A 19,072-nucleotide genomic window follows, 5' to 3' on the forward strand; every position below is an offset into this window, starting at 1 on the left:
TCAGAGACTAAACTTCATTTATTTCATTTCCAGTCAAAACAGCCATGAAGTGCAAGTTATTCATTTTTCAGTGTCGGGGGGGGGAGGGGGAACTAAACAAACTTAACAGGAAATTACACAAAAGCCCCAACAACTACACGGTGGCGTGGTGGGTAGCGCTGTCGCCTCACAGCGAGGAGGGCCTGGGTTCGATTCCCCGGCCGGGTGACCGGGGTCCTCTCTGTGTGGAGTTTGCATGTTCTCCCCGTGTCTGCGTGGGTTTCCTCCGGGTTCTCCGGTTTCCTCCCACAGTCCAAAGACATGCAGTCAGGCCAATTGGACATGCTAAATTGCTCCTAGGTGTGTATGTGTGAGTGACTGTCTGTGTCTGTCTGTCTGTCTGCCCTGCGATGGACTGGCGACCTGTCCAGGGTGTATCCTGCCTTCCGCCCGAAGACTGCTGGGATAGGATCCAGCACCCCCCGCGACCCTGACGGAGAAGCGGCTTAGAAAATGGATGGATGGGATGGATGGGCCCCAACAACTAAATATATCAGTATTTCAGTAATTAGTATTCTCTTCTTTACAGGTTTCATTCTTTTAAGATGACCTGATATCAGTTTGTTAAAGAAATCTGCAGGGATGTTTCTCCACACCTCCAAAGTTTAGTGTTAGAATCCCAAACACATTCAGTGATGTCCATTTTTTTCAGTAACTGCTTCTTGACCACAAAACATCCTTTCAGACTCAGCGTTGAATTATCTTCTCACATTGGAAAGATAGACAGACACACCTGTGGATTTTTCAGCTCTCAAGCAAGACTGGAGCTCGATTTTCTCCTCTCAAAATGAAAAACTTTGTGTTTATCTGATGGTGAGCGTTTTTTTTTTCCTACTTACATTCTTTTGACTTTCCCCTTCCATGCAAGTGGATTGTCTTCTATTTGAATGACCTCCAAAGTATAGAGGTGTATAGGGCTTGTACTATATAACTGTTTTGACTGTACTTAATGAAGTGGCCAGTCCGTGTTTTTTTGTGTGTGTGTGTGTGTGTGTGTGTATGTTTATTTATATATTTGCCACAGTATCTTAACCTGATTCAACTCAGGACTTTGACTTGGCTACTCCAAAAACTTAATTTTATTCTTTTGAGCCATTAAGAGGTAGACTTGTTTGTGTGCTTTTGTCCTGCATAACCTTGAGCTTTAGGTCACAAACTTTATTTTATACTTTAGAAAATTACAAGATGATTGACACAAATACAAAACAACAGTGTTAGTTACCAGTGATATTCATTACTCTTGTTAAGGGGGAAAATTCTCGATAGCTTAATAATGTCTGTGTGTGAAAATGGCTGGCTTGTTATCCCTGTTAACATCCAGACTCCTGAGCTTGTATGCGATCACGACATGTTTCCCTGAGTTTAGTGATGGTTGCCATGGAGAGGCTCCCAGGCTCCGTAAAAATGTTCTGAGAAGAAATGAGGATAATCAGAGCACTACAGTTATCACTCAGCACGTAGCCTACTTATCTCATAGGCTACACAACAAAGCTTTGTCAGGATATCTACAGATGTTACCTGTATGAATGCATGACAATCTTCCACAAACTCCCCACGGGTAATCAGTTTGAAACGCTCACATATGTCAGGGAGGTTCTGTGCCTGCTGGATTAGGTTCTGATGGTGACGAATCAGTGTGAGGGCCACACGGAACAATATCTTCGAGCCCTCGTAGAAAAGACAATCCCATATTCGCAGCACTGTCTGACAGAACATAACACCACAGGGTCTACAGGTCTTTTTATTAATTTTACATGATTTCAAATGTAAACAACAAACAGACAACAAGAGTATTTTAGCTCAGTTTGAAAGGGTAAATATGTTTCTCACATACACGTCAATCCATAAGTCAGTGGTTCTCAAACTAGTCCTAGGTCCACCAGATCACATTTTTGTGGACAGTTTGGGCTGCCCTGAGGACTAGTTTGAGAACCACAGCCAAAAAGATTTCAGAATAATTCAATCATTAAAAAAGTAAAGTCATTCAGAGTAGTTTGATGTGAAATGAGTCATTGTAGAAGAACCTACAGTCCAAGCTTTCTTTACAATGGTGGTGGTAGGAACCAGGGTTCATTATATGTACAATACAAATACAGCTACTTACTGCCCAAAACAACCAGTGAACCTCCATGTGTCTTCTGAGTTTTTATATGTATGCTCTGCCATGAATGGATTTAAAAAGCATATATTTTAGGCCAAAAGCTTCTCAAAATTAGAGAAAACAATGCATCAGGCACCAAACTGTATTCATAACTATTTAATGTAATAGCTTTCTGTGAAGGAGCTTTCAGAGGCATAAAAGTCTTCAGACAGCAAGTTCCCATCACCAGCACTGTGAACTATTGTGATTTAGCAAGTTAAGCATTTCACATTGAACCACTTTAAATGACTTTGTTTACATCTTAACTGTTTAATTAACACAGAAATTCCATTGAATTCCCCTTTAAATAATGTTATTTCACCACTAAATGCCTTATGAGGTTTCTGTAGTCTGAATTGACAGGTGTTTTGTTCGTTCACCTGTCTTTTACTCACCTCCATGGGAAGGATGTCAATGTAAAGGCAAAGAAACCACCGGGAGACCACCAGGGTCCACATTACATTGTGTTGAGTCATGGCCTGCCACACACCAGGCACCTTAACCTTCACCAGCTCTCCCAGCACCTCCTGATCTGTCTTCAGTCCCAGCATAGCAGTGGTGTAGTAATCTGGGCCACAGAGAGCACAGAGTTCACCTCTCTGTCATCTCTTCATTCCTCACTTTTGTTTGGGAGGTTAACAAGGATGTGTCTTTTCCTCACCAGTTAGCACTGCATGACTCATCACACATGCTTCAAACCGTGCTAAGTTGTTATGTGATGTGGTTACTGATATTGATTCATATTCGTAGCTAAGCTTCCATTCCATTATTCCATTATTTATTAGCTGTATTAGGTTTGTAGCTTCGGTGCAAACTTTGAACACCAAACAAGTCTTGGTTGATCAACTATGTTTTGGATAAGAAATAAGAAATTTCATCTGATTTTCCATCAAACACTGTACACTCTCCCAAAATGTCACAGAAGACTTTTTCCCTGAAGAACGATGTTTTAAAAAAAAAGATGTATAAAAGTAAAATTTCAGTTTAATTTCTCTCAAAACCTTTTTGAAAATTTTGTAGAGATTCTTTACATTTGAAAAGCTTCTTCACATTCACACAACTCATTTAGAGAAATGGTAAGCTTTTAGGGAACCAAAGGTTTTCAGGGAACCAAACCGGACATAACAAACCCTTTTGGCACCTTTTTAAGGAACGTATATAAGAAGATGATTTGATTTGATATTTGCAATAATGTTAGCTTTCCTATATGGAAAAAAGCACAAGCGCATTTTTTTTTCTATGTGAAATCCATTTCAAATGCATTGTTTTATTCCAAAATGTATTCCTAAACACTAACGTTCAAAATATGTTTTGGCCATTTTTAAATGTACTTGATAAATACACTTTACATGTGTTCCTTTTCCGTTTGGGTTCTGTTCACATAAAGCAAGGCTGTAACACATGGGCTCAGACTTGTAGATTTAGTCCAGGAATGTAAAAGGACCTTCACTGGGAAACTTATTTACTTCCCTTTAACAGTGATGTTTAGTCTCAGTTTTCACTTCATTAAAACAGGTCCAGGTTTAAATCACACTGTCAGTTAGGCTGGTTTATCAACATGTAAAGAAATTTTGCATCATCAATCTAATTACTTACAGCCCTCCAGGAGCCGTACATGACTCCCAGACTCGGGCTTACTGAGATGAGCTCACTTTAGTATCAGTCATAATAATGTTAAGGCTTCACACTTTCTACTGAATAGAGAGTCTTAGAAAGCTGTAGTCTCTAATGACCGTAGAAGGTATAAACTATCAGCAGTGTCCACTGACCTGCACAGTCCTTCTGCTAATAAAGCTGTAATGTCTGATATCTGAGCTCATAATTAGCTCATCTTACATCATAGCAAATCTAAAACATCCAGCCATCCATTTTCTAAGCCGCTTCTCCGTCAGGGTTGCGGAAATCTAAAACATCCATCCATCCATCCATCCATCCATCCATCCATCCATCCATCCATCCATCCATCCATCCATCCATTTTCTAAGCTGCTTCTCCGTCAGGGTTGCGGAAATCTAAAACATATTTTTTATTTTTTAATAAATAATTACATTTCATTTAATTAATAAAATACATTTAATGTAAATAAATAATGTATAGTTGCATGCAAATGTGTGGGTGCCCCAAACAAATGATCTAAAAATGATTTGATTTTCTAAATGGAAATAAGTACTATAAGGCCCTGATATTACTTGGCAATTAGTTGTTATCATTCAATCCAGGCAAGTTGTTTGTATTGTTGGATTAAAACTTTAAGTGTACTTATTTATATGAGAAGAAGAAACTCCACATAATGAGAGAGTACAGGGTGGAGTCTTCCAGAATTCCTATTTACTGACTCTTATTTTTCCTTCAAATGTTTTTATATTTTTTTAAACAAACATCACATTCACATTCACAAATATAGGTGGAATGTGAGTTTGGATGCACTTCACATGCTTTAGGTCTCTTAACCATGAATGTGTTCAGTGTCTCTGTCAGTTTGCTGGTAATAAAATGACTTAAATTGCTCCTAAGACAGTCGTTTTTATCAAAGCTGGTCTAAGAGTATGTAACTCCTAATAAAACTCATATTGAAAGAATTTTCTTTCACATTTCAGCTTGTGATCCTAAGCATTATATCAATGTAACATAGAATCTTCTGCAACAGAGGAGTTTGTGTCACGTTTGCTTGTACATTGTTAAAAGCTTGAATGTATTTAGTTTGACACACTGAGTTTCAAAACTCAATGATTTACTTTGGATAGTTTAAATAAACTAAACTTGTCAGGGTTTACAGTGTATGGAGCACACAAGTCTGCACATTTTAATGCACAATTACAGTTTATTTGCTAAATTTAACGTATTGGAGAAAAAAATTAAACAGAAAATGTGTCCTTTGCAAAAGTTACGGCACATTTTGTATTTTAGTTTTTTTTCTTCTTTCTTTCAAAATGTTAAACTCAACAGATAAATAGAAAAATTTTGCATAATTTAGCATAAAGTCATAATTAAGTTTGTTCCCTGTAGAGGAGGTGTTAACTTACTTTCACTTGGAAAAACAACTTGTGGATGTTGAAATATTTGCACATAACTATATAAACAGTAGAGAAGTAATGTAGGCCTCGTTTTACATGTATTGAATTACAGAACTGTAAACATAATGGATGAAAATAGAGACTGACCAGGTAAGATTCTGCCCAGCAAAGCATCCATTAACCAGAATGACTTCTCTTCATCTTTGGTTATGATAAGGAGGTATCCTGCAATAAAGTTCATTCCCTTAAAAAAAGAAAAAAAAGGCATAAAGGTAAACTTGGGATGTTGGGAGTGAACTGCTCAGAAGATCTGTGGTGGAACAGGTTTAGCCAAAGTACTGACAGAGCAAATAGTCAGGTAACAGCCTCAGGTAGAACTTAAATAAATACATAGACTAGAAGCTGTCTGGTCACATGGGCATACAGATCAAAATAACAACATAACTTTGGCTATAAAGCTAAAAAACTGAATATGTACAGTAAATATCCTGGAGAAAGAAGTCTGATGCCAAACTAGTGCAGTACCTGACAGTAACCAATGTCCTTGTTGTGGTGCCCGTATGCCAGAAGCACATTAAACAGAGCTGTCTGTAAACACAGCTGGGAGGAGTCGCGGAAGTGGATGTTGTCTGGGAAGGTTCTGTGCAGGTCTGAGACAGGAGAGAAAAACTCTGCTGAACAGACTAATTTATTTTCCCTTGTGGAGAAATTAAATGTGCAGACAAGGCGCCTGTGTAGTCAACAATAATATTACACAGCACAGAAAAGACAGAGAACACGCAAAATATGGCAGTTTCCTACCAATATTTGAGTTTAACATATTGTAAAAAATAAAACATAAAATATAAAACATGGCATACCTTCTCTAAAATGGGCACATTTGTTCTATTTTTTAAGTTAAATTCAGTAAATAAATAATAATTGTACATTAAATGCACAGAAGTGTGTTCTCTGTGGAGTATGTGTTAACTTATGTTCACAAATCAATAAATTAAAACAAATGAACAAATCATGTCATTTGACCAGGGGTGCCCAAACCTTTGCATGTGACTGTATATTGAGACACTGTTGTTTTTATACTTAGCTCGCTGAAAAGCACTGTGTCAGCCGCAGTTTGTTACAACGATGCTGACATTTCATTCAATTCAAGTCAATCCATTATTCGTGTCTAGTGCTTTTTAACTGATATTGTTCCAAAGCAGCGTTAGAAATACCCAAACCCTCAAACGAACAAACCACGAGCGCCAGTTGCTGGAAAAACTTCAAGAGAGCATAAAGACAAAACACTGAGAGGAACCAAGACTCAAAAGATGACCCCCACTGTCTCTGGGCTGCTCTGAATAGTGGAGCTGTGATAAAAGTACTACAAGTTTGCAAGTAACAGAAGCACTTGGATGAAGTTCTTCCTGTTTCTTTACTCTGTGTGTGGAGAAAGCCAGGAGAAGAATTCCAACCAGACTGCACTAAGGCTACTGTACAGCACAGAAGCGGAAATGTCAAAGCCTGGGGCTGATTACTCACAGTGGTGTTGGTGAGCTTGTGTTGATGGGATCATGAACTCGGAAAGTGACACAAAACTGATGAAGTGTTTTAAGAAGAAATGATCTGAAACAAACCAGCTGTCTTTTGCAAGAATTCTTTGCCAAAAGTAAAATGACAGTCTTGGAATGCTGTGTTTAAAATGAATACCACTTGGTTTGACACTTTGTTTTCAAACACCATGAACTTTTTAAGTGTGGCACAAATGTTCAAATGTCCACTGCATACAGGACAGCTATGAGGACAGTTCATAATGAGTAATAATAAAACTAGACTTGGGTATTGGCCAAAATGTTTTGACCAACTTTGGAACTGATACCTGAATGATGCTTTAATTTAGATACCTGCTTTTAATGAACTTTGAAGCTTCGTAAATCATCCAGAATTTTTTAACCCTCAGTTGCGCCAACGTAATTAGTTTGGCACCACTGAATTTCGACATCTAGTCCTACCTACAGCACCAAGAAACAGGTTACAGTTTACACTTTCAAACGGGCGAGACTGACCAGTGCGTATAGTCTGCTCCAGGTGGTGATCATGGCGACCTCTCAGAAGAGAGTCGTAATAGCCGTGGTTCATCTGCAGATGCTGCTGGGCTCCACTGGCTGCCATCCAGATCAGAGCCCGGTATTCATTAGGGACCCCTTTTCTCACGTACCGCTTCACTGCCAACCACAAACACACAGGAGCACACTATAAGATGTAAGCATGTGTGTGTGTGTACAACAACAAAACTGGGTTCTGTGTGTCTGCGGTGGGGGGGGGGTGTTGTGTGGGTGTTGAGCCCACCTTTCAGATTCTTCTCCACCTTGGTGTTCTCTTTTAACAGTCTGGACCACTTCACCGATCTTCTGGACAGCAAGGTTAAGTACTCAGACATCATCTCCTCATAGATTTCGTGGTTCAAGTCATCAGGCTGCTCAAATCCATACTGGTCTACTCTACATTGTGAGGGAAAGCAGAACCTCGTAGTCTTTTGAAGCAGAAACATTTTTGGCATCTAATTGTTTCAGTTAAAACTGCATCATTTGTTTACATTAAAAAAAAGAAAGAAAGACAAGTATGTGCATTAACTGTGGCGTAAAATTTTTTTTTTCCGTATACTCTTAAAAAAGATAGTTCTTTAAGGGTTCTTTAGTAAAGAAATGGTTCTATATAGAACCATGAACACTCAAAGAACCCTTTGCATGATTAAAGGGTTCTTGACATCATGAAAGGGTTGTTCAAATTGATGCAATATGATCATGAATGTGCTACGAAGATAGAAAATTCTGTGTAGCACCCAAAAGGTTCTTCTATTGTTATAAGCTTGACATTGCAACAGTAGAAGAACCCTTTGTGGTGCTATAACCCTTGAAGAACCATCTTTTTTAAGAGCGTACATTGAAGCACTTTCATGTTAAATAGTTCTTTGCATGGGAAAATGGCTCAATTCAGATTGGTGGAGAGCATATGTAGGTTCTATATAGCAGGTAAAATGATTCTGATACTGTTGCAATGTCAATCTTGTAAGAAGAGAAGAATCCTTGGTATTAGGAGCTTGGTACTAGAGCCATAGTTCTTTATAGAATCAAATACAACACATTCTCTATCAATCTGAAGAATTGTTTCATCATGCAAAAACCATTGAAGCATCAAAGGATTCTATGTAGTACTCATGGTTTTAAATAGAACCACTGTCTTTACTAAACAACCCCTGAAGAACCATCTGTTTTTCCAAGTGTGCAATCATCAAAACAGCACAAGGCCTAATAAAAAGCTGTCAGAAGGATATGAGGATGGAATTTAAAGCGACAACAAGTAGGTAATGGTCTGTTGGTCATGAACACATCATCTGACGCACAGATGATATTTACTCTGAGTGCTCTGAGCTCTGCTGGTGGTGATAAAGCCATAACAGGGTTAAAATGGAAGTATTGAAACTTAACTTACCTCTGACAATCATTTCCATGTAAAATTCCATCTTCAGCAGATTCATGATCACCCAACAGACTCATCTCCGTTCACATTAGCCTCCTTCCCTTCCACTCTATAGCTTCATTATGATGAAACTCTACCTGCAGGCTGCTGAGCTGTCGGTAACTTATTACACAAGCCACACCTTTTATGGAGATTTATAGTGCTTCTCCAAACCCATATAGACGGCAGTTTTCCTCTGTCATCTTAAAGGGGAATTCCGCAGATTTTTCATACTTTCTGAATAATTCAGTGGTTGAGATACAAACAAAGTCATTCAGATTGATTTGGTGTGAAATGGTTAATTTGCAGAGTAACTTACAGACTCAGATTTCTTTATAGTGGTGGTGATTAGAACCAGGGGTCAGACGTTTGCAATGCAGATATAGCCTTTTTTATTAACTATTCAAAACCACCTGTGTGCCTACACGTGTTCTGAGGTTTTATGTAACATTGACAGCAATGAGAAAATCTGAAAAAAAAAAAAGTTTTCTTTGGGTTTTGCCTTAGAACACCACTCATATATTCCTCCACCTTGAATGCATTAAAATAAATGGAATAAAATGCATTTTAGATCAAAATTAGTAGATCAAGCAACTAATAATGTATTTGCCAGCTTTGGTGAACTATCTGAGTTCTATGGGTTACACAGACATAATCTCTTTAAATATCTACAGGTCAGGCATTGGGTCAGAAGTCAGTCATTAGGGATATTCCCAAGTAAACCAGAGGAAACCTTACTTGAAATGTGTCTGTTGGATCCCAAACGTATTTCCACTAAACGCCTTACTTCTTGTGTCTATAAGACTGTTATTGATAACTTACCAGCTTATGAGAAGTGTTCAAAAAAATCAAAATGGGAATCAGACCTAAGATGTACGTATGAAGATGATAGCTGGAGCAGATTACGGAATTTATCTCAAACTCTACTGGTATCTACTAAACTCAGACAAATTCAATTTAACATTTTCCATCGTACATATTATACTCCATATAGGTTGAATAAACTCAATAATGGTATCTCTGACCAGTGCCAAAGGTGTAAAATATTTGTTGGGGATCTTGTTCATATGTTTTGGAATTGTATGCAGTTGCAGACCTGCTGGAATAGTGTGATTCCAATAACCTCAGAGGTGTGTGGACTATGTCTGGACTCTGATCCTATGATCTGGATCTTGGGAGATGTTACATCCCTGGAACTACTTCCTTGTAAAAATCACTTTATTCTGCTGGCATCCACCGCGGCAAAAAATGTATACTTAAAAACTGGAAATCTACAGAACCTCCAAGCCAGAAACATTGGATTAACTGCTATCATACTGTACTCCTGAAAAGATCCTCCACTCAGTACGGGGGACTCGTTTGATCGGACATGGACTCCCTTTTTAAACATTCTAACACGACTGGACTTGTGAGACTGATTTGCATCACTCTTTACTGGGGTCTGTTTGTAGATCTTATATTTTATTTTTAATGGCCATTTATGTCCAATGCAAATGTCAAATTTAATTTAACTGTATACACCGGTTTAGAGAGAGGGGTGGGGTGGGAGGGTTTTTCTTTCTATTTTTTTTTTCTCTTCTTTTTATCTTTTCCTTTCTAAAAAAGAAATGTACTGTTGTTATGTTCACTAATTGTTAACCTCTATTGAAGTTTTGTACATTTTCAATAAATATATCCATCCATCCATCCATCCATCCATCCATCCATTTTCTAAGCTGCTTCTCCGTCAGGGTCGCGGGGGGGTGCTGGAGCCTATCCCAGCGGTCATTGGGCAGAAGGCAGGATACACCCTGGACAGGTCGCCAGTCCATCGCAGGGCAGACAGACAGACACAGACAGTCACTCACACACTCACACCTTCGGGCAATGTAGCATGTCCAATTGGCCTGACTGTATGTCGGTGGACTGTAGGAGGAAACTGGAGAACCCGGAGGAAACCCACGCAGACACGAGGAGAACATGCAAACTCCACACAGAGAAGATCGAACCCAGGTCCTCCTTGCTGTGAGGCGACAGCGCTACCCACCACGCCACCGTGTCACCCTAATAAATATATCTATACAAAAAAAAAAATAGATCAATCAGTGTATTCACAACCATTTCATGCTGTGAGGGAGTTTTTGGAGGCATTAAACTCTTCAGACGTCTGGTTCCTATCACCACTGTGATTCTAACTCTCACACCAAACCACTTTGTTTGTCACAGCACACACTTTGTTGACATGTTAACTATTTAACCATGGTTAGAGCCTAAGACTCTCTTTCTTAGTTTCTTTCTTTTTTTCTTTCTTTATTCTTTTTTATATTTTGGAAGCCTGGAAATACACTAGAATAATTGTGTGGTATTAAAAATAGACCATCATGTTTTGCACAAATATACAGATGTACCGGGTTCTGGTAGACAGTTGGTTCTGGTAGATATTTAGTTCTGGTAGATGGATAGATCTGGTGGACGGTTAGTTCTGGTAGATAGTCAGTTCTGGTAGACAGTTGGTTCTGGTGGATGGTTAGTTCTGGTAGATAGTTCTTGTAGACAGTTGGTTCTGGTAGATATTTAGTTCTGGTAGATGGATAGATCTGGTGGATGGTTAGTTCTGGTAGATAGTCAGTTCTGGTAGACAGTTGATTCTGGTAGACAGTTGGTTCTGGTGGACAGTTAGTTCTGGTAGACAGCAGGTTCTAGTAGATAGTTCTTGTAGACAGTTGGTTCTGGTAGATATTTAGTTCTGGTAGATGGTTAGTTCTGGTGGATGGTTAGTTCTGGTAGATAGTCAGTTCTGGTAGACAGTTAGTTCTGGTAGACAGTTGGTTCTGGTAGATAGTTAGTTCTGGTAGACAGTTGGGTTTGGTAGACAGTTGGTTCTGGTAGATAGTTAATTCTGGTAGACAGTTGGTTCTGGTGGATGGTTAGTTTTGGTAGACAGTTGGTTCTGGAGGATGATTAGTTCTGGTAGACAGTTGGTTCTGGTGGACGGTTAGCTCTGGCACGACCCTGTATCTCATTCATTATTACAGTATGTAGAGCGGTGTGTGGACTCAGCTCGAGTCTAAAGAGCGGAACTGAAAAACCCCAGACAGCAGGTGGCGCTACAGGCTCAGTAAAGACACGACGGCAAATTTAAACAATGAAGAGTTTGAGCAGAATTAAAAGGGTTTGATGCTAAAATGTATAAGTTTTAAGAACTTAAACAGAAAGATTAAGCCTCGTGATTAAATTGCAGTATCACTGACGATTGATAATTACACAAAAAATGGGACACTGAAATCACGTTTTCTCTTCATGTCCGTTTCTAACATGTTTCATTTCTTTTAGTCTACACGTTCTGAGTCTGCCTCAGCACAAACCTTTCTAATGATCAAATGTGGCTAAAAGGTGAGGTTATATCAATTCATTTATCATATTAATTCAGTCCTTTGACATGACACTGCGAATATGAACAAATCAAAACTGACCGCGAAGAAAGGTTCGGCTAAATGTACTCAAAATGGCTGCTGCTCGCCGTTCTTCCGAGCTAATGTGTACAAAATTTCAGGATTTTGGTCCAGACCTGTCCATTTTAGTCCAGAACTGTCCAAAGCTGATCAGTTTGATTTGGCCTGCCAAGTTGCGCAATCACCCACCAAATATATATTTGTCTAATGTATAATTTAATACATTATTCTTTTTAATTCACAATTGTATTTGAAGTATTTCAATAAAGGAAAATATAATATTATAAAATGCTTTTTTTTTTTTTTTTTTTTACCATTTTGTGTAGTGTCTTATATCTTTTGGAGTGGACCACCCCAAACATTGCACTTTGGCCTTCCAAGACAAGAAAAGTGGGGACCCTGTTTTAGGAAATGTTTCTCTGTAATTTCCTGATGTTCAGTTCATGTCGGACATGAATGGGTTAACAAGCGCAGAGCGAGCCGCTCAGAAACCAGCCAATCAGCGAGGGACGCGGTGACGCATGCGGAAACAGCAGCTGCGTGCGTTGTTAAGATCACTTGTTTATCTCTTATTTTAAATTGATCTTATTTTAAATGATGGTGTTTGCGATGTGAAAACGAAGCTCCAACTCGGAATACTCTGGACTCCTAAAACTCTCCAGTCTGTAATCGAAAGCTGACTCCAGGATTGTTTTTTTCCGGAGTCAGATCAGTCTGATCAGTAAGTTAAGCTCAGTCTGATCAGTAAGTTAAGATCAGTCTGATCAGTAAGTTAAGCTCAGTCTGGTCAGTAAATTAAGCTCAGTCAGCTCACTCTGGTCAGTAAGCTCAGTCTGGTCAGTAAGCTAAGCTCAGTAAGCTCACTCTGGTCAGTAAGCTCAGTCTGGTCAGTAAGTTAAGCTCAGTAAGCTCAGTCTGGTCAGTAAGCTCAGTCTGATCAGTAAGTTAAGCTCAGTCTGATCAGTAAGTTAAGCTCAGTCTGATCAGTAAGTTTAGCTTAGTCTGGTCAGTAAGCTCAGTCTGATCAGTAAGTTAAGCTCAGTCTGATCAGTAAGTTTAGCTCAGTCTGGTCAGTAAGCTCAGTCTGATCAGTAAGTTAAGCTCAGTAAGCTCAGTCTGGTCAGTAAGTTAAGCTCAGTAAGGTCAGTCTGGTCAGTAAGCTCAGTCTGATCAGTAAGCTCAGTCTGATCAGTAAGTTTAGCTCAGTCAGCTCAGTCTGGTCAGTAAGTTTAGCTCAGTCAGCTCAGTCTGGTCAGTAAGTTTAGCTCAGTCAGCTCAGTCTGATCAGTAAGCTCAGTCTGGTCAGTAAACTCAGTCTGATCAGTAAGTTAAGCTCAGTCTGGTCAGTAAGTTTAGCTCAGTCAGCTCAGTCTGGTCAGTAAACTCAGTCTGGTCAGTAAGCTCAGTCTGATCAGTAAATTTAGCTGTCAGCTCAGTCTGATCAGTAAGTTAAGCTCAGTAAACTCAGTAAGCTCAGTCTGGTCAGTAAGCTCAGTCTGGTCAGTAAGCTCAGTCTGGTCAGCTCTCTGCAGGGATGACTGGAGTGGATCTGTCGTCTGGTGAGTTAATATGAAGAATGAACCTTTAAGGGTATTTATTACATGGTTTGTAGCGGCTGTGCAGAGAAAGCATCTCCTGATTGCTAACTTGCCTGCCGAACATGAACGTTTGATAGACAGATGCAACCGATCAGCCGGAGCTTTGTCCATTTTATCAGCTCCACTTTTACACATAGGTGCAGTGTTATTAGTTCTACAATTATAGACTGCTATTCATCTGTTTCTCTACATAACGGTTCTTTGTTAGAACGTTTTTCCTGTTCTTCAGTGGTCAGGACCACCACACGACCACCACAGAGCAGATATTATTTGGGTGGCGTTTCATTCTCGGCACTGCAGTATTACTGACGTGGTGGTTAGTGTGTGTTGTGCTGGTCTGAGTGGCTCAGACACAGCAGTGCTGATGTAGTTTTTAAACACCTCAGTGTTGCTTCTGGACTGAGAATAGTCCACCAACCAAAAATATGCAGTGTCCTGAGGGCAGCATCCTGTGACCACTGATGACAGACTAGAGGATGACCAACACAAACTGTGCAGCAGCAGATGAGCTATCACCTCTGACTTTACATCTACAAGGTGGGCTGACAAGGTAGGAGTGTCTAATAAAGTGGACAGTGAGTGGACACAGTGTTTAAAATTTCCAGCAGCACTGCTGTGTCTGATCCACTTGTTCCAACACAACATACACTAACACACCTCCACGTCAGTGTTACTGCAGTGCTGAGAATGATCCACCACCCATATAGTATCTGCTCTGTGCTGGTCCTGTGAGGCTCCTGACCATTGTAAAACAGGGTGAAAGAGGGCTAACAAAGTATGCAGACAAACAGATGGACTAGACGGTAACTGGAATGGATAAAATGGTCAATGTGTAGAAACAAGGAGTTGGTTTCAATATTACGGCTGGTCGGTATATATAATCATAATTCAGTTATTACTGCAGTATTATTAACACTGTTCTTATTCTGTTTAATAATTGCATTGCATTGTTCTTTTTTATAACTTCTATGAACCTTTTATGCAACTAGTCATTGACCCTGAACTAAACAAACATAGACATTTATCACTGTCACATCAACGTCTTCCTAAAAGTTCTAAAATGGTTTATTAGTTAATCTAAAATGTTCATTAGTGTCATTGAAGTCTCTTAAGAATGAGCTGCAGTTTTGGAAGCTGCAATGCTATCTCAGTGATTAACAAAGCAAAACCACCCTGAAACAGCTAATAAAAATATTTCCTTCCAGATGTGGATACAGTGGTTGGGAACATTGGAAAACTGCCATCAGACGTATTTGCAGAAACAGTAAGAGCTGATTGTGTTCTGTTTGGTCTTTTGATTTTAAAAGAGTGATCTTGGTCATTTGATTTATTATCTCACAAAGCCTGTTTGGCGTTGTGGGTAGGCTTTTATTTAGGCTACAGGTCTGATTATGATCTTTTAACCTTTCCAGTGTCATGAGATTCTGCTTCATCTTCAAGGAAAGAACAGTGCAGTAGATCTGGTGGAAAACTGCCAGGTACATTTTTGCACAACAGTTAATTTTTTCACTGATTTTCACTGAAATTGTAAAATGTTCCACAGAGTGACTGTTCTCTCTTTTCGACAACAGAGATTTCAGAGAGCTGGGATAAACCTTGATTGGAAGTCAGTTCAGGATATTATAAGGCTGTTATCATTTAATTTTAGGTAAAGTGCCTTTCTATTTGTTAAATATAAAATGTGCCATTATTTTTGCATGGGCCACATTTATTGTTCATGGTTTTTCTAATATGTTAAATTCAGCAAGTAAACAGTAACATATTGCATATGATATAGGTTAATAGTGAATAATGTTAAAAGGAATAAAATGATTCTTTATATTGTGAGGTCTGTAGAAAATCAAGCTGTATGACAGGCTATACATTATATGACCATAAGAATGGAGAACGCGTCTTACACAATATCAGACGTAGGGAAAGTGAACCTGCTGAGCATATGGCTCATGGCCTTAGAGTTGTTAATAGAGTTGTTTGTGCACGTTATCACTCAAATGTGCTGTTGCTTGTGACATGGATTATCATGGTTTCATCGGCAATGGGTGTTGTTGATAAGATTACGTGTTGACTTCCTTTTTCATTTGATTTTTTGTAGATCAGCTGCGAAGAGCAAGCTCACGGCTGATCTCCTGATCAGTAAATTAGCTGAGGCGAGCTGTAAATGGTCCAAACCAGCACTACAAGTGGTGCATCAGCTGTGGAGTGAAAATGGCTCTCTTGTACAAACATACCAAGAGGCCCAAGCCATGGCAACCATTGGACAGGTAAGTGACATGATTAAAATTATACTATGTAAAATGGATAGTTCCAGTTGTGACATCTGATTGGCCGAGTCATGTTAAAAGCTGAATTATGTGCCAAGTTATTAAAAAGACATTGTGCTGATAGTTTGAATAATTTTAGGCTATTTTATATAGATTCTTTTGGCTTGGCAACAATATCCTACAATTAAAGAGAGATTCTAGCTTAAAATAAGCATTTAATATGATATTTGAGGTTAAGCAGTATTTTGTAGTGGAGCATTGGTTTGACAGAATTCATAACATTATATCGTTTTCATGTTTTCACTCACTGGTGTTCTTTTACTACATTGACAAATATGCCATATGCAAATACCTCATGTATTTATTGTGATAGAGATGGACAATATGACGACAATTTATTGTTATCCTGATAAATTTTATTATTGTGACACACAATATGCATATCATGGACATCCTCAGTACTTAAAGAACACCAGACAAGTGCGTTTCTTCATCAAAAACATTTAAGAACATCCCGTTTAAATGGTTTAAGTGCTGAATAGTACACTGCATAGTAAATTTTAAATGAAAATCATTGTGTCCAGAGTTTTTAATGGTAGTTTTTAGGCGCTACTTGTCAAATCATATTGTGGCACATATTGTGTATTGTAAAAATGTCTTTAAGTATCATGATACAATATTTTGGCCATATCACCCACTTCTACACTGTGATGTCAACCAATCCAGGCTGCTGATGACTCCTAATCACTGAGCTGTAGGCTCATAATACCTCTGTAGGCTAATATGTCCCTCTTGGCTCAGTTGTTGAACTAAAGCATAAAAACAGAAAATGTTTGTTTCACCTTAGAGAAAATGGTTCAAAACATGATACGACATCAGAAAGGTGTTTTCCTAGTCTACAAAGTGGAAGTGCTCACTCTACATGCTGTTGCAATTCTGCTGTAGGATGGTAATATGCATGTTTATAGCAGATGTAGCGATAGTTACTTTTTTCATTTTTGGCCAATGTCCCTTTAACAAACTACGTTGTTTGGTGGAGGAACAGAGTATTGCAATTATTATTATTACTAACAAACTATTGAATTTCAATTTTCATCAGTTTTATAAAAGGAAATCATCAAGTACAGTGATGTTAGTATGTTTATGTGAGAATTTGGACTGTGCCGAATGTCATTAAAACCACAATAATGCAGGGCGGCTCATGGCTTACTGCTTTATTTTGTTCTGTGTACAGTTATAAGATCATCTAACAACCACACCTCTCTAATCTTAGCTGGTGGATATACAGTGGAAGCTGGGCATGGCTGTGAGCTCTGATACATGTCGCTCCCTCAACTCCCCATACATCTCTATCTTGATGAAAATTGCAGACACGTCTGGAGAAATTTCCTACAAGTCCTTTGAGATGACGGTGCTTCAGTTCCAGGTTTGCTACAGTCATCTCTGTTAATCAGTTACTTAATCAGATGAAGACTGCCTGCCAAAAATGTATTTACCTTTCTTGTTTGCTTCTTATTCACTTCAGAACTTCTTCAGACAATTCAAGGAAATGGCGTCTGTTTTGGAGACTGTGTAAGCACTCAACTCCAGGTGGCCACTATTTTTATGGTTGCGTGTGGAAACTTTCAGTATTGATCAATTGTTTACATTCCATCTGCTTCCTTATTTATTTGTGCTATTTGACAGCCCTGTTGTGGGTTATTTGGCTAAAGTATGTTTGCACTTACAATAATCTACTTTGCTTTGCATGCTTTTCTAGAGCAGTTTATAAAGAGCAGTGAATAAAGATCTTTGCATGAAACTACTGTTTGCCTAAATTATTTTCAGACATAACAGCAGTTCTGCTGTCAACCCAAACATAATAAACAGTGCTTGAATTTATAATATAATTATGCTATTGTAGCTGATCTAAAACATCATCATGTGATTCCTACTTAATAATTTCCCTTGTTTTTCTCCAAAGGGAGCACTGTTCACATGAAAGCTTTTGACATATTTCTAGAGACGGTTTAAACAGGAATAGATGCACAAATGCAGTACATCTTTTTGGTTGTTGGACTTTTTTGAAAGAGCATTCTTTTCCATCTCAAACATCCCTGATTAACACATTCAGTACAGATATCGCAACATAAATACAAACAGTGCAACATTGTGTTTATAGTGAATCACATAGTCTGACTGGATGCTGTTATTGCTTTGTCAAAAGCCAAATATATTATCTGACAAATCATGCATTTTCATTGGAGCGTGCTGTGAGACTCTATTATACTAATATACTAGATGTACTAATTACTACTAATTACCATTCCTGCAGTTGCTACTATGTAATCAGTACAAAACACTGTGCATCCATAGAGTACAGTAGCATGGAATTTTCTTATTTAATCTTTGCATTAATCATAACTTTGAAAAATCAAGTGCTGGACTGAGGGATCCACTGACCTCACATTCTCTACTGATACTAGACTTGAATTCTGAAAATCGGACGATACTCGGTAGCAATCTGATACCAGTGTTTGTTTTTTCTTCTTCACTTTAATATGTATTCAATTATAAAGTATACCTTGTTGTATGGAATTGCCTGGGATCATGTGTAATGTGATTTATTTGATGTGTAAGGTGGTACTCTAGTACTTGTGTCCGGTCTTGGCCTTTTATTAAAATTTGTTGTGTAATTGCAGTGTCTGGCATTGGTCTTACTAAATTTAGTCTCTGGTCTTGACCAAGACCAGTGGCCTTTAAAAAAAAAAAAAAAAGCATTTGTTTGTATTTCCTTTATTTTAACTGTCACCAATGGCAACTGGCTTGTAGTCAAGCAGCTTCAAACCAAGTTGCTGCAATGAGTCACCCTTCTTCTTCTTCTTCTTCTTCTTCTTCTTCTTCTTCTTTCGGCTTCTCCCTTTAGGGGTCGCCACAGCGGATCATCTGCCTCCATTTTGCCCTATCCACTGCCTCCTCTACTTTTACACCAACCATCTCCATGTCCACATTCACTACATCCATAAACCTTCTCTGAGGTCTACCTCTTCTCCTTCTACCCGGCAGCTCCATCTCCAACATTCTTTGCCCAATATATCCACTATTCCTCCTC

At 38.7% G+C, this 19,072-nt stretch overlaps 2 protein-coding genes across 2 annotated transcripts; one reads left to right on the top strand and one right to left on the bottom strand.

Moving 5' to 3' along the window:
- Nucleotides 1-1,253: 1,253 nt before the first annotated feature.
- On the bottom strand, nt 1,254-8,769 carry grtp1b (growth hormone regulated TBC protein 1b). The gene is made up of 8 exons (XM_017695153.2): nt 8,665-8,769; nt 7,522-7,673; nt 7,239-7,397; nt 5,719-5,843; nt 5,341-5,437; nt 2,575-2,747; nt 1,558-1,743; nt 1,254-1,448 (listed from the first exon to the last, which is right to left on the bottom strand). The coding sequence occupies exons 1-8, from the start codon at nt 8,727-8,729 to the stop codon at nt 1,350-1,352; spliced, it is 1,056 nt and encodes a 351-aa protein (XP_017550642.1). The 5' UTR covers nt 8,730-8,769; the 3' UTR covers nt 1,254-1,349.
- A 3,860-nt stretch (nt 8,770-12,629) lies between these two features.
- On the top strand, nt 12,630-18,656 carry commd6 (COMM domain containing 6). Its single transcript, XM_017695197.2, has 7 exons — nt 12,630-13,681; nt 14,926-14,984; nt 15,133-15,198; nt 15,292-15,368; nt 15,813-15,981; nt 17,255-17,407; nt 17,507-18,656. Exons 1-7 carry the CDS (start codon nt 13,657-13,659, stop codon nt 17,555-17,557), a joined length of 600 nt encoding a protein of 199 aa, XP_017550686.1. The 5' UTR covers nt 12,630-13,656; the 3' UTR covers nt 17,558-18,656.
- Nucleotides 18,657-19,072: the final 416 nt, after the last annotated feature.

Source organism: Pygocentrus nattereri, chromosome 6 (assembly GCF_015220715.1).
Source record: "Pygocentrus nattereri isolate fPygNat1 chromosome 6, fPygNat1.pri, whole genome shotgun sequence".
Taxonomy (NCBI): Eukaryota; Metazoa; Chordata; class Actinopteri; order Characiformes; family Serrasalmidae; genus Pygocentrus; species Pygocentrus nattereri.

What these genes read in the sequence shown, in the direction of transcription:
- grtp1b (XM_017695153.2), bottom strand. Translation starts at nt 8,729, where the DNA reads ATGAGTCTGTTGGGTGATCATGAATCTGCTGAAGATGGAATTTTACAT. An exon ending in CATGGAAATGATTGTCAGAG is followed by an intron (nt 7,674 to 8,664) that starts GTAAGTTAAGTT and finishes CTCACAATGTAG; the next exon opens with AGTAGACCAGTATGGATTTG. An exon ending in GGAGCAGACTATACGCACTG is followed by an intron (nt 5,844 to 7,238) that starts GTCAGTCTCGCC and finishes CTCCTGTCTCAG; the next exon opens with ACCTGCACAGAACCTTCCCA.
- commd6 (XM_017695197.2), top strand. Translation starts at nt 13,657, where the DNA reads ATGACTGGAGTGGATCTGTCGTCTG. An exon ending in TGGAGTGGATCTGTCGTCTG is followed by an intron (nt 13,682 to 14,925) that starts GTGAGTTAATAT and finishes ATTTCCTTCCAG; the next exon opens with ATGTGGATACAGTGGTTGGG. An exon ending in CCATGGCAACCATTGGACAG is followed by an intron (nt 15,982 to 17,254) that starts GTAAGTGACATG and finishes CTCTAATCTTAG; the next exon opens with CTGGTGGATATACAGTGGAA.